The sequence below is a fragment of the Epinephelus moara genome, chromosome 23 (assembly GCF_006386435.1).
Source record: "Epinephelus moara isolate mb chromosome 23, YSFRI_EMoa_1.0, whole genome shotgun sequence".
NCBI lineage: Eukaryota > Metazoa > Chordata > Actinopteri > Perciformes > Serranidae > Epinephelus > Epinephelus moara.
Window position 1 is genome coordinate 23,272,337 of NC_065528.1, and position 15,473 is coordinate 23,287,809.

At 40.3% G+C, this 15,473-nt stretch overlaps 1 protein-coding gene across 1 annotated transcript in view; it reads right to left on the bottom strand.

The window, feature by feature from the left end:
• Nucleotides 1-15,473, bottom strand: part of LOC126385156 (voltage-dependent calcium channel subunit alpha-2/delta-1-like) — a 164,467-nt gene that overhangs the window by 51,325 nt on the left and 97,669 nt on the right. Inside the window, exons 10-15 of the mRNA XM_050036726.1 lie at nucleotides 13,214-13,313; nucleotides 6,805-6,963; nucleotides 6,184-6,288; nucleotides 6,013-6,091; nucleotides 2,337-2,386; nucleotides 2,071-2,160 (exon numbers count right to left, since the gene is read on the bottom strand). Of these exons, the coding sequence (XP_049892683.1) occupies nucleotides 2,071-2,160; nucleotides 2,337-2,386; nucleotides 6,013-6,091; nucleotides 6,184-6,288; nucleotides 6,805-6,963; nucleotides 13,214-13,313 (583 nt within the window). The remainder of the gene's footprint in view (nucleotides 1-2,070; nucleotides 2,161-2,336; nucleotides 2,387-6,012; nucleotides 6,092-6,183; nucleotides 6,289-6,804; nucleotides 6,964-13,213; nucleotides 13,314-15,473) is intronic.

Genomic DNA, 15,473 nt, shown 5'->3' on the forward strand with positions numbered 1-15,473 from the left:
ACAGAGAAAATTCTTAATGAATTTAAGTCATAGGTGTCCACATTTAATGACAGCAAAACATCTGTTTCACACAACTTGTGCAGGATAATCCAAGTCTCATTTATCTGGTCATATGCTCAGTACTTCCCAAACATACAGCCCTTTCTAACAAGGAACTGAATTAAAAGTGAAACCTATATATTCTCTCTTTAAAGCCAGACTCCATTGACAAAAACAGTAATTCTACCTCGCTGAACACAGGAGCTACTGGGGTCTGTTTCAGAAAGCAGGATTAACAAACTCTGAGTCTAACCCTGAACTCTGAGCTGACTAACCCTGAGATGGAAACTCTGATCAGAGTCAGCTCAATCAATGGAGCTATGATACTGCGATTCACCATGGCAACAGGTAAATAAAAAGCAGGACCTCCATTTTAATTCAGTGGATGAAGAGATATTACTGCATGAATGTGCGGATTTATCTAAAAAAAACAAAAACAAAAAAGAGTCTAAGTCAGAGTTTTATTCCGTGTAATCCATTAATTCATCATTCGATAGATTTAAATATATTTGTAGCCTTCGGCTTTAATCTGACAGGGCAAGATGAAAAATACAGTTGAAGATTTAAAATATATATATTTATATCAAAGACAGAGACATGATTGTACGCTTACAAGCTGATCCAGTAATAATGTGTTTGGTGATTTGAACTTGAAAAGGCATTTAATCTAAGACTTCTATTGAATCTTTGGCCCAACAGTATTCAGTGGTTTTATTTCAGCAACTTAAATGTAAAATTGAAAACAGCCACTGAAATTCTGTGAAAACACATCAGGAATATATGCAGCCAACTCAAAAACTCAATTTCATTCTGCAGCTGCACCACAGACTTGCCCATTATAATTAATAACAAATAGTCTCCAATATTATGGGAATTATGTTCCATGAATGCGACAAATCACATCATCATTTTTACAATTTAAGCCTCAGATTTTTCTTCCAATCATTTTATTTCTATGAGGTAAACTGAAATGATATATTACATGCAATAAACATTTTAGTAAAAGTGCTTTAACAAACTGACAGCTGTCTTGTGTAAAGAGTCACAGTATTACCTATATAAAAAAAGGAACTACCACAACTACCATCACGGAACCTATCTGCTATCATCAGATGACGATAGAGCATACATATACAGATATCTGTATCTGATAGAGACGTGACTTTGGTGTTTTAAAGGATTACTTCTGATTCACCAAAGTCACACAATAACAAACAAAATGGCAATTGAGGCAGCAGCTGACCAGCGACCCCAGTGTTAAGTGATGTAAAAATGACAATGGGGTTTGGCTTTGACGAGAGCAAAGACAAGTTTCACTTTCCGTTCAGTTCCTCACCACAAAGGCATACAACTGGATAAATAAGCCTTGGATTATACTGAACGACGTTTTGATATAGTTTTGCTGCTGTTTAAACATGGTCCCCTATAACTTCAATTCTTCTCTCTTTTTGGATTTTTCGTTCACCATGGAAGCATGTGAGAAAACATTTCTCACAAATTCAATCCAACACAGGGTGAGACACAGATATTAAAATGGTCATCAGGGGGTTGAAGTATTCCTTTAAAAACAAGATGTTTACCGTAACAGAAGGCAGAGACGTTTCTGCCGGTGACGAGGTCAACGCAGTCACAAACGTTGTCAGCGTTTTATCAGTAAACGGATGACAATGTCCAAACCATTTGGCTCAGTTTACCAGACTGGTTTCTTATCTACACTGTCGCCTAAATGTTAATCTTGACAGCCCCCAAAAAACCTGATTGATGGAGCGTTTTTGAAATAACGTTCATGTGTCCTTTCACAAACACTGCTGGAACAGGGTTGAAGTCGAGTTTACCGGGATGACAAACAGCGAATGTTTAGCACAATTAAACAACACTTATCTGGAATTCTTCATCTGACACTAAACAGATTTCTTCTCATTCTTGCAGAGCTTCTCATTTGGCAACAAATGCCAGTTTGTTTCCCCCACACTTGCCTCAAAGTGCGTCCTGTCTTTACATAAACTCTGTCTGTCCAAACATGTGACATACCAGTGCGTCCAGGTAGACGTTGGTCCACTGAACCTGCTTGGCCCTTCTGTCAGCCTTCACCATAGGCCTGCCCAGAACATCCAGGTACTCCTGCAAAGACGGACGACAGACAGACTCAGCATGTGATTCAGTCATTCCACCACAAGAGGGCACAACACACAACTGGTTCAGTCAGCCAAGGAGAGAGCTGGAGTGACACAGAAGTACAGTAGCAGCCATTTACAGATACACAGTGTATTCATGGTGGTGTTGCAATGTGAGTTTACCTGAGTGTTGATCCTGATAGCACCTATAGATGGGATCTCATAGTAATACCCTGAGACAAAGATATAAGTTCATTATAACACCCATTATCAAACTTTCTCTGCATTGTCATTTATCTACCTCAGATTTTCAACCCTGTATTCTTAATTGAGTTTTCTGAATTCTTAACCAATGTTGTCGATAAAGTACGATACATTTTGATCTGGTCTTTAATCAGTTATGTTCATCTACCCTGGACATGGTTGCTCTACTGGCCTTAAAAGAGCCTGTAGAAAAGTGGAACGGAGGAGGAACTGCAGGTTCATTACGCACTGCTAAAAGAACTGCTAATTTCATACAGTTTTACGGTAAAGGAATCCAGGGACCATTATTTCTTACAGCTGACCACTGTCAACTAGCATAATCCTGCAGACGTTTCCTCTTCCTCTTCTGAAAGTTGCTAGTGGCACTATACAAGGACAACCTACCTAATGAAAATGGGCATTGTGTAATTAAGAAGAGGAAGAAGAAGATATACTTTATCAAGTTCAAGTTCAATATTTTTTCTCACTCTGTTGTCATATACACACAGGCCTGAAATACACACACATGAACAAACAGAACCTGCCCATGCGTTAAATGGACAGATGTCAGAGCAAGGGGCCTGCCCATGGTAAGGTAAGGTAAAACTTTAATGTCCCCAAGGGGCAATTTGAGATACAGACAGTAGTCATGAGTACAACAAAACAGTCTCACACACTGTCAGGGGTAAATCATGGACATTAGTGGTCACTGCTGGTTAAGATAAGCAGACAAGCAGATAAGTGATAGCAGACGGGACAAAGGACGATCTGTAACACTTAGTGCTGCATTTAAGGTGGCAAAACCTCCGCCCTGATGGAAGCATCTGAAACTCAACGTGGAGAGGATGTTGAGAGTTGGAGACAACCATGAACAGAGCAGCTGGGTGTTAAGTGCCTTGTTCGAGGGCACCTAGGAAGCAAATTGGCACCTCTCCAGCTACCAGTCCAGCAACTTGGTGCAGACGGTGACTTGAACTAGTGACCCGATGGTTCCCAACCCAAATCCCTATGGACTGAGCCACTGCAGCCAAACCTTGCCTACCTATGACTTCAAACGGACTGAAACAAACTTTGAGATGCAGTGGTGCAGTGGTTGGCAGTGTTGCCTCACAGCAAGAGTTCCTAGTTTGAACCGCGGGGTGGGGGATCCTTTCTGTGTGGAGTTTGCATGCTCTCCCTGTGTCAGCGTGGGTTTTCTCCACGTACTCCGGCTTCCTCCCACAGTCCAAAGACATGCCTCTCGCACAGTGTCAGCTGGGATAGGCTCCAGGCCTCCATGACCTCTAACAGGATAAGCGGTTATGGAAAATGAACGACTTTAAAGGCTGCTCATTAGTTTTTTTGATGATGTAAAACAAAGATGTGGACAAATCAAATAAACTATTTTGCATTTTGTGTTTGTCAGATGGTCATAATTAAATACATAGACTCTTTTTTTTAAATTATTAAATTTGGATTTAGTTCTGATGTCAGGCCTTGTCCTTTTGTCCCCCTTTATTGACCAGTTAGTGCATACACATGTGAACAATATGGACATATTTACAGATGAACAGATGGTTCTGATGTCCAAAACATGAAAGGAAAATGATAAGTCAGAGGAGACAGCATGTGAAGAAAGAAAAAAGACATCATTTGAAAAGAAAAAAACAAACAATTAAATTAAAAATGATGAAGACAAGGAGAAGGCAAAAAGACAGGAAGGGGGAAATTAAAATAAATAAGAGTGTGTGATCTGTGGGCTTTGCAGGATGGGTTTGTTTTAGTATCATTAATTCTTCTTATTCATACATACACATGACCAACTTGGACGAGTTTGAGCAGATTATTTCCTGTGAATATTACATCAGATAAATTCTCCTGATATTTTCAGGAACTTTTGATACAACTATCTATCCACAACTATTTGTTAATCTTCCTAATCCTTGGCCATTGCTCTGTTAGCTCTTTTGTTGTTATAACTGCGTACTTTTCTAATACAGGGCGTGGCTGTTTAGCAGAGAGTGAAGGCTCTGTGAATATAGCTGTGCTCTGACCTCACATAATCATGGTACTCGCTCATTCATTCATTCATTTTTTGTAACTGCTTATCACGTTGGGGGTCATGGGGGTCTGACATTGGGTGAGAGGCGGGCTACACCCTGGACAGGTCACCAGACTATCACAGGGCTGACACATAGAGACAGACAACCATTCACACTCACATTCACACCTACGGACAATTTAGAGTCACCAATTAACCTGCATGTCTTTGGACTGTGGGAGGAAGCCGGAGTACCCTGAGAAAACACACGCTGACATGGGGAGAACGAGTACCCTGAGAAAACACACGCTGACATGGGGAGAACAGTTGAGTATCCCTGCCCTAATTACATAGGCTACGGTTACATGATGGCTTCTCATTCGGAATGAAATAAATCTGAATGAAATCATTCGGAATTAAAGTCTTTCCAGGTAGTTTACATGGGAAATATTCATTCCGAATGAGGGTTTACACGGGAGATCAGTTTAACCGCCTTTATTCAGATCTGCGCAAGGTTTGGGGCAGGGAAGGTTTCTGATTGGATAGGGGGCGGGGCGGATGTTACGTGTTTACGTTTACCGGAAGAAAACACTGTAGTCCTCGCTCCGGATAACAAGATGCTTGATGTCGCCGTTCTTAGTGCCTTTTTCGGGCGTGTTTTGCTTATATTCTTGAAGCAGCAGTACGACAACAACCTTGTTCTGCTAATGCTTCATCTGTTGAGGAGGAGAAGGGAGGTAGAAGACCATGCTGTGGCGAATGGAAACCAGTGAGTGCAACGAGTCCGACTGCTCTATCTCAGCCCGTTGCTATGCAGCCCGTTGCTATGCGCGCTATATGCGTCATCGCGCCAGAAGGGCAAGGAAACGAGCATGCGCAGAAAGACCGGAATGAACTTAAAGAGGAATGAGTGTATACATGTACATCAAATTCTTTCACTCGGAATGACAAACGGAATAAACCACCCCCTTTAATCGGATTTAATTTTCAATCGGAATGACCGTTTACATGACCACCTTTAATCGGAATGGCCTTTCATTCCGATTAAAGGTGGAATTAAACGTACTGATAGCCTGGTAAGACCATCCTGTTGACGTGAGGTCAATATTCTGTTTCGCTCTCTATATCAGTCTGGACTTGGTGTTGCTCCAAACACTTTCCAGGAATTAAAATCCAATCAGGGGCAATTAGGGACCGGCACTGTAGTTGACAACGTAAACAGCAAGTCAGGGATTGCGCTGTAGTTGATGACGTAAAGGAACAGTAATGGCAGTTCCGAAAGCAGCAAGCACTAACTCTGATATTAGTAAACACAGTCAATAACAACAATCAGACAAGAACAAGAGTATGTACTTGCAGAGTTTCTCTGAGAAAAAGACTTGAAAGACTTTTCCGACTGAATTCGTCAAACGGTTGATTTAACAACTGGCTTCATTGGTGATGAAGAAGATATTTTATCACAGACCTGTCAATCATTTTAACTTATTTTGTTTACATGTGGATCACAGTTGGGCCCTTCAATTATTTCCTTCATTATCTTACAGAAGACGACACATCAAATATGTGATCAGCTGTATATCTAATGCAACCTCGTACCTTTATTAGCGCAGGCCATCCACTGTATTGGTCCTTTGTCATAGTTGTGTTGACCTACTGAAAATGTAAAGATGCGCACCTGTGAGGAGAAGAAAAGTAAAAGTCTGAACATGACAGAGAGCAAAGACTGCTACATTTTCATCTCTGAACATCTTGTGTCCACAGTCCTACCGCTTGCTTTGGGTTGTATTTTTCAAAGATCTCCTCCGCCCTCTCTTCCCCTCCGTCGGTGAAGAGCATGATAATCTTGTTACAGTTGGCCCTTGACACATTCACCTGGGGGACACAAAGGCAAAACATTTTTTATTTCAAGCACCATTTAACCAAGGAAACACATTCTTAGTGTTCAAGAAGAGGCTGCAAAAAGAATTCAAGGCTAATGTCTCTTTATGCAGTTACAGGAGACGGCAGGGGAAACATGAAACAATATGTGCAGTGTCCAGAAACAACCACAAGAGGACGACACATACTCACTTTATCAGAGCACCATTGGGATTGAGATGTCAGTGAGTCCTACAGTATGTTCCACCATTATTTTAATATATGAATGAAAATGTTAAATTAAATGACCATGAATTAAATCAGACTGTAAAGTAGATTTCACATGGTTTCATCAAGCCTCTGGGCTGGTCTGCATAATCCAGGGGACATTGTTGGATAATCAAACACAACAGATTGTCAGCGACGTCCTCAATGTTGCCATCCCTACCACCACACACACACTCCTACGCCCTTATGCTAGCCAGATACCACACTGATATTCCCCCACGCATGCCCACGCCGACACTTTACCTGCGCAAGCTGCTCGAAGGCCAGCTCGAAACCGCCTCTGTAGTTGGTGATACCCTTGGCTGTGATGCTCTGCACGGCGTCTTTCAGCATCCTCTTGTTGCGGACGTTGGCCTGCACCAGGTTCTCGAAGCACGCCGCGTACGAGGCCTTGTCATTGAACTGGAGGGGAAGAGGGAAGGAGGGATGACGGGAGGTGGAGGAAAGGCACTTGCACATATTTGCGGTTAAATATGTGGCCTGGTTTCCCTTCGTTACGGAGGCATGCGGTCATAGAGGATTGGCTTAAAATGCGGTATTTTAAGAGACAGATTCCATTTTATATCAGATTAAATAAAACACTGGCGACATGCTATAAAGTAATCTAGTTAAACACAACTTTTTGGGCTTTGTGGTTGCAAAAATTTGTCATGTGTGAAATGAAATCAGTCTTAATCAAATTCTGCACAGACCGAAGGGAGCTATAGGAGCAGAAGGAAGGATTGGCAGGAGAGCAGGTAGGGATGTGCAAACAGTGGCATAAGGAGGTAAAAAAAACAACAACAACAAAAAAAAACAACAAAGACTTGATTATAGAAGGATTATGCCTCAGAGACAGACATTACTGTAACTGGATAAATTACATTCACACAGCTCTACATGTAAAGAGTCCTCAGATTAATATTGGTGAATAGTTAATGTGGAGGAACAGATGGAACCCTATCAGTTCATGCACACACACACACACACACACACACACACAAATATAAACCTATACACAAACACAGCATCTATGGAGGGCTGGGACATGGCTCATTAATACCTAACATCTGTTTTGGCCTTGACTGCAGCCCTCCAATCATGATCGTGTGCACAACACACACAAACAAGTCCACACACACACACACACACACACACACACACACGGGGTGCACAAATATTGCTTTTACAGTGCCTCTATCATTTCTTGCAGCATAAGTTCGAATATCTGCAGATACTTACTGATCTCATACACCGAACAAAATGCACCATAGCTAAAAGTCTAGGTGGAATTCTCAAGATGAAAACCAGACTTCTCACTCGGGCTACATAAAATGTCAAACTTGACTGACAGAATCGTGGAGATGGCACTTGAAAGGGATTTAAACTTTCCATTCTCCGAGTACAATGACAAGGGCAGCTACAAAGACACGTTTTCGGGATGAGTGACGGTATTATCAGCTTTTAAAAAGGTAGTCAGCACCTTAAAGCGAGTTGCAAAAGCAGTAGCGTAAGAGGCAAAGAAACCCACATATTCCACGTGTATGAGCCACAAAGTAACAGCAGAAGCAAGAAGACATGTCTCAGAGATCAATGCAACATATGCAAAACACAGAGTGGAGATATGAAGGTTAATACCAAAACGCTACGAGATAATAAGGACGACAGAAGCTGGGATCTTCGAGCAAAGAACACAATTTCACACAATGGATGTGTCACCTCCTTGCTACCTTCCTCTGTTCACATGGGGCTTTGTTTTCAGAGCGCCAAAGGATGCTGCAGTTCACATTGACTGGTTCCAACTATTCAACATGTTGGCGGAAGTTTCAGGGCAACTACTGCCAAGATATTTGTCCTCTAAACAGACGCACGCCTACACACACAACAATAAAAACACGGTGCTTTAGAACTTGATCTGACTTACAATACTCATCTTAAAATATCTCAGACACAGTAATAAAAGCTCAAACAGTATGTGGGCATGTTTTTTATACTGTATATGTTTTTGAATATAAAAAATAACTCAGATTTTCAGTCACTATTGTTGTTCTGTACTGCTGCTACTAGCTTTTTATTGCATACACACATACACAGTCTCGATCTTTCCGTTACTTGAGATGAGAGAATTAGCCTACTCCAAAAATCAACATGAACAACATCAACTTACTAAACTCAAACAACTATCTTAGAACACGCACACTCTTGTCCCTGTATTAGTACCAAATTATCGTAGATATAGAAACATATATGCCTCATTGGTAGCTGGATCATACGTCAACATCGTGGCCATATTGGAGACCGCAGGCCTGTTAACAAATGCAAGTCAATAGAGGAGCTGCGGTTTCTCTGGATAAAAAAGCACTATAAAATTCGGTAACACTTTACTTGAAGGTATCTACATAAGGGTGACATGACACTGTCATAACTATGACATGACACTGTCATGAACTTGTCATAAACATTATGTACATGTCATAAATGTTCATGACTGCTGTCATTAAGTGTCATTCGTTTCTTGTAATGACAAGCTGACACAATGTCAACTACTACATAATGTTTATGACAAGTCGGGTGTTTTAATGACAAGTTGACATTGTTTGGGTTGTCTTGATTATGACAACTTGACAATAATTAAAGTGACGTTACCAGAAGTTGTCTTTGTCATGACAAGTTGACATTAAATTTGTTTGGGATGTCCTTACAATGACAACTTGACAATAACATAAAGACATCTTCTGGTAATGTCATCCTGGTTAATGTCAAGTTGTCATTATAAGGACATCCCAAACAAATTTAATGTCAACTTGTCATGACAAAGGCAACTTCTGGGAATGTCACTTGAATTAATGTCAAGTTGTCATAATCAAGACAACCCAAACAATGTCAACTTGCCATTACAAAAACCGAATGACACTTAATGACAGCAGTCATAAACGTTAATGACATGTACATAATGTTCATGACAAGTTGGTTTTTGTAATGGCAAGTTGACATTGTTTGGGTTGTCTTGATTATGACAAGTTGACATTAATCAAAGTGACATTACCAGAAGTTGTCTTTGTCATGACAAGTTGACATTACATTTGTTTGGGATGTCCTTATTATGACAACTTGACATTAACATACATACATCTTCTGGTAATGTAATCCTGGTTAATGTCAAGTTGTCATAATATGGACATCCCAAACAAATTTACAGCAGTCATAAATGTTTATGACATGTACATAATGTTTATGACAGGTTTATGAAAGTGTCATGTCATAGTTATGACAGTGTCATGTCACTCTTATGTAGACACCTTCAAGTAAAGTGTACCTAATTTTTTTTTTTAATCAATTTAAATGAGTGGTCTTACATTCAAGGGTGTATAAGCTATGTGCACCAGTGAAGTAGAATCTAGTTATTTAGGCTATAAGTGCTCAAGAGCAAAGTGTATGTTAGGCTTACATAAACTGAGTAATTTACATAGTGTAAAATAGTTTCATGTCATGAGGAATTTCAAAAATTTGGGGTTTTGGATTTGGCTTTTTCAATGCTTGTGGAGACATCCCTATTTATCATTATTTCATGTGGAAGTAGACAACTTTAAACTCTACCTTAAAAAATGCAATTTAATTTAATTGAACTTTATTCAAAAAACCCTCACAGGGACCCTACTTGTCACCGTTCGCACAAAGGCATTATAAGTGTGTGACACATTACATTATCTTACATATTAAGAAGTGGCGCCTATGTATGCATGTCTATGGTCACAGTAACATACTGGTATGAGAAAGGAAGCAGAAAAGATCATTTACAGACTCAGAGGCCAAACAGAGATATTGATTACACATACTCATCAATTACACAACTGGATTATCAAAGGCTGTTACAGATTGTATCTTCAAAAAGCTTCAAAATGCCTCTGGATGGTCTACAAACTGAGCTGCATGCCATCAATACACTTATTACGCTGATGCACCATTTCATTACCTTCAAAAGCCCTTTTACTTAGCTGATTTGAAAATTCAAAAAAACAAAAACACAAACCACTGCTTTATTAAGGGAAGTGGAAGAAAATGTAATTAATGGTTCATTTGAGAAGAAGGACAAAGAGGAGGTAAATACGGATTGAGAAGGAGATTTCAGATAGAGTATAGGAACATTCAAGTACATGATGTACCCAGCGCCAAAGATGCAATTAAATGGATAGTTTGAAACTGTGCATCTCTAGCATCCCACATGAGGAGTTTTTAGCCAGACAGACACACTGTATGTTGAAGGTATGCAAATGCTTTCTAAAAAGAGAAGAAACACTGGGGATTCATGACCAATTTGCACACACAAACAAAATCATAGAAATGCAAGTTTGTGACGTGACATTTGGTCAGAAAGGAGGCTTTTATGGCTTTAAGGGATCTGAGATAAAAGAGGCCGCGAGTGTTACTTGAATGAGTAAACAATGACCAACGGGACCAGACTGGCCGAAACATATGCTCTCACTCAGTGGATGGATGATGTCACAGGAACCTTTGTGGTTGATTAGGGCCTGTCCCATTTCTACCCCTTAAATCTTCCACTTGGTATTGAGTGCCCTCGTTTGCGAGATAACCCTTGATGAGGGAAGTGAGAAATATTAGGGTAGAGATCTTTCCCTAAGAAATGGGACACCACTTCATGCAAATCGGCGTGGCCGGCGTGCAGGCATACATCACGCGTAGTAGCGACGCAATGAAAATGCCGGCTCCAGCAATTGTGTTGTGTGTCTTCTAGTTCTGATCGATTTTGTTCGGGTAAGTCAATTTGTTTAAATATTTTGACGCTGTGTTCAACCGAGTTGCTGATGAGTTTACGCTAGTCCAAACATCTGTTGTTTGTATAGGCTACATTCTGATCGTACAGTGACAAATTCTTTTCCAAATTCTTTTTTGCTGAAGTTGCTGACTTCATCTTCCACTTCGTTGAAAGTTTGGGTCGGGGCGGATTTTAAGTGTTAGAAACCACTTCCACTACCTCAATTCTGTTTTGGGACACCACTAGCCTAAATGTGAACGCACACAAGTGCAAGTGGGTATTTCTAGGGGAAGTGTGGGTATTGGGACAGGAGGACGACACTTGAATGGTTTCCTCCAGTTTGTTTTGCTACCGAAGCGAACGTTAGCTAATGTGCTAAAAAGTTAGCGTTACGGAGAAATCAATCTTCCTCCTAATACCTCTCCAGTTTCTGATGAGGTGGACATGATAACCCTTAATACACATAACGTTATTCATCCCTACAACAGGAAGTACTTTTTTCCTAACCTGATATGAAGTGTGCGCTGCACGAGAGCATTTTTGTCGATCGCCTCTGTCCAGTCCTTTCGTCTTATCCTATTTAACCATAGTTGACTTTGTTTTTGTTGACGGGCTCCTTCTATTCTGGCTCCCAACAACACAACAAGACAACATTTTAAGAATCCTATGTAGCCTACAGCCCTGTGGTGGAGAGTCGTGTTTTGCCTCCAGCTAATAAAATGACGTGATTGTGACGTCGGCCCTAAAAGGGTCTATCTATTTCAGGGACTACTTGGCAAAAGAATTGGTCATAATCTGTACTCACATTCACTTTCCCATTAAAGTAATGGAAAAAGGGCTGCCACTAGTCTCATAAAGGGGAGGGGCAGTGACACGGATACAGGAATTGAATCTAAAATGGGCCGTCTCGGTTTATCGACCGTCTCTGGCTACGCACACTAAGTGACGGACAATATCAGTTTGAGTGTTGCCTAGCAACAGCATAAATCGGTGCTTCTCAAGGCTCAAAATAAAGTTAGAGTGGTGGTATTCGTATTTCAGTCCTGGAAATCATTTCCAGTGTGATTGCTTACAATACGTCTGCTCATGAATTCCTCCGATACGAGGAAATAACCACTGTAACCACTTAAAACCGTGTTATTTTTCTTCCCACAACTAATATTGCTCAGAAACATGAATCTGACTTATGCAGCCGGCGACGGAGCTTTAAATGATGATGGATGAATATTTCCTCAATCCCCCTGTCAGTAAATCCTTTGGTGCCTGAGATTCCTACAGAATTTCAAATAGGCCGGCCCCTTTTCCATTTCATGCCACTGATTCAAAGTATGGGTCATAAATACAGCAGCACACATTCATTCGTCAAACTTATCTTGTGGCATTTCAGGGTTTGCTCAAGCTGTGTCATGTGTTAGCTCTATTAGACACACATACTTGGATTCAGCTCTGATGCTCTTGAGACACGTCGCTCATACACACCCAGACACACACACATGTGCGCACACACACATTTACTGTGTGCATTATAAATATACGCACAGATACTCTGAGTCAGACAAATGAGCACACAAGCGTGCATGCATACATGCACATATGAAGCCGCAATAAAGATCCATCCATGTGCTGCAGTCTCTCGAAAGGTCACTGCCATGTTTAAACCAATGACTCAAACTGCGGGAGTAAAGCTACTCAAACAGGCAAGCCACAAATACGTCCACATTAACATTCAGCCTTGTGTGCACCTGGAAATCCAATACACATACAGAATCATAAGAACTGCACTGACAGGAAAAAACTAAAAGAGATAAAAATATGAGTATTTATAAAGCAAATATTAGTATGAGCTGCATTTACTTCGACTGGGGATGAAATTTCAGCATTAGCTGCATGAGTACTCACATAGACCACGTTCACGTAGTCGTCATCAGAGAGGGTCTCCAGCATCTTGCTGACAGACGTGCGGATGAGTTTGAGGGTGTAACCCGAAACGCTGCCACTCCTGCAGTTTGGAAAAAACACATCATCGTATATAAAAACATGTCTGTGCTCCTCTGCTCCCTGTTGCCACCACAGACAGATAAGAAAATGGATAGATGGATAAATAGACCTTATTTGTTTTGAAGGAAAACAAAGCTGATAATTTGCCTTCTGGTATTTAGTGTACAAGACAACAAGGCCTTTTGCCTCATCAGGGCTCTGAGGGAAGAGCCAGTGGGTCTCTGTACCAACCTTTGTGGCAATGTGACTAGTTAGTGAGATATTTTATGCTGCAATCCACTGTAAACAGAACTTGGAGAAAAACGACCTGGACTAGCGCAATGGAGTTCTTTCTGCGTCTCTGTGGTCATTTTGAGTGTCTTTGTAATCGTTTCTTATCTCTTTGTAGTCATTTTGTGTCTTTTTGTGGTCGCTTCTTATCTCTTTGTAGACATTTTGAGTGTCTTCATGGTCATTTTGTGTCTCTTTGTAGTCGTTACTTGTCTCCTTGATGTCATTTTGTGTCTCTTTGTAGTCGCTTCTTATCTCCTTGATGTCATTAGTCGCTTCTTATCTCTTTGTAGACATTTTGAGTGTCTTCATGGCCATTTTGTGTCTCTTTGTAGTCGTTACTTGTCTCCTTGATGTTATTTTGAGTGTCTTTGTAGTTGTTTTGTGTCTCTTTGTAGTCGTTACTTGTCTCCTTGATGTCATTTTGTGTCTCTTTGTAGTCGCTTCTTATCTCTTTGTAGACATTTTGAGTGTCTTCATGGTCATTTTGTGTCTCTTTCTAGTCGTTACTTGTCTCCTTGATGTCATTTTGTGTCTCTTTGTAGTCGCTTCTTATCTCTTTGTAGTCATTTTGAGTGTCTTCATGGTCATTTTGTGTCTCTTTGTAGTCATTACTTGTCTCCTTGATTTCATTTTGTGTCTCTTTGTAGTCGCTTCTTATCTCTTTGTAGACATTTTGAGTGTCTTCATGGTCATTTTGTGTCTCTTTCTAGTCGTTACTTGTCTCCTTGATGTCATTTTGTGTCTCTTTGTAGTCGCTTCTTATCTCTTTGTAGACATTTTGAGTGTCTTCATGGTCATTTTGTGTCTCTTTCTAGTCATTACTTGTCTCCTTGATGTCATTTTGTGTCTCTTTGTAGTCGCTTCTTATCTCTTTGTAGTCATTTTGAGTGTCTTCATGGTCATTTTGTGTCTCTTTGTAGTCATTACTTGTCTCCTTGATTTCATTTTGTGTCTCTTTGTAGTCGCTTCTTATCTCTTTGTAGACATTTTGAGTGTCTTCATGGTCATTCTGTGTCTCTTTCTAGTCGTTACTTGTCTCCTTGATGTCATTTTGAGTGTCTTTGTAGTCGTTTTGTGTCTCTTTGTAGTCATTCTGAGTGTTTTTGTCAACATTTTATGTCTCTTTGTGGTTATTTGGTGTCTTCGTAGTCATTTTAAGGGTCTATTTATTTGATGGTCTTTGTGGTTGTTTCTTGTCTCTCTGTAGTCATTTTGAGTGTCTTTACCATTATTTTGAGGGTCTTCGTGGTCACTTTGTGTCTCTTTGTGGTCGTCTAGTCTCTCAGTACTCATTTTGAGTGTCCTTGTAGTCATTTTGTGTCTCTGTGGTTGTTTTGCCCCTTTTTGCAGCTGTTTTGCATCTTCTTCATGGTCATTTTGTGTCTCTTTGTAGTAGTTTTATGCTTCATTGTGGTCATTTTAAGTCTCTTTCTGGTTAGTCTGTGTCTCTTGGAGAGACATTCTGCAGGTGAAGTTCACAGACCCCCTGACACAGTTGGCCTGTTCAGTAATCTATCTATGCTGACGTCACAGCAACATGGTGGCACAAATGCTGGACAGAGAATTACCTTTCCATGTATTTTAGCAAAAATAGTGGCTCATATTTTTGTTGTGAAACATTCTGTAGGTGCCATTTTTACTCAGCTGATTTGTGCTTGATAGAAGTCTTTGCAAGCATGCACATCTCCATCTCTGTCGCAGAGATAGTTGACTTATTTTATCAGGGTTCATACAGACTTTACAGAATGCATTATTTTTTCATTTTCACATACTTTTCTTAATTCTGAGCAATTTCATTATGACGACTCAATGAGCAAAACCTTGATCAGAATATGAGACAGCATCAAGTGGTTTATTTGAATTTCAAGGACTTTTTAAACAGTCTGTT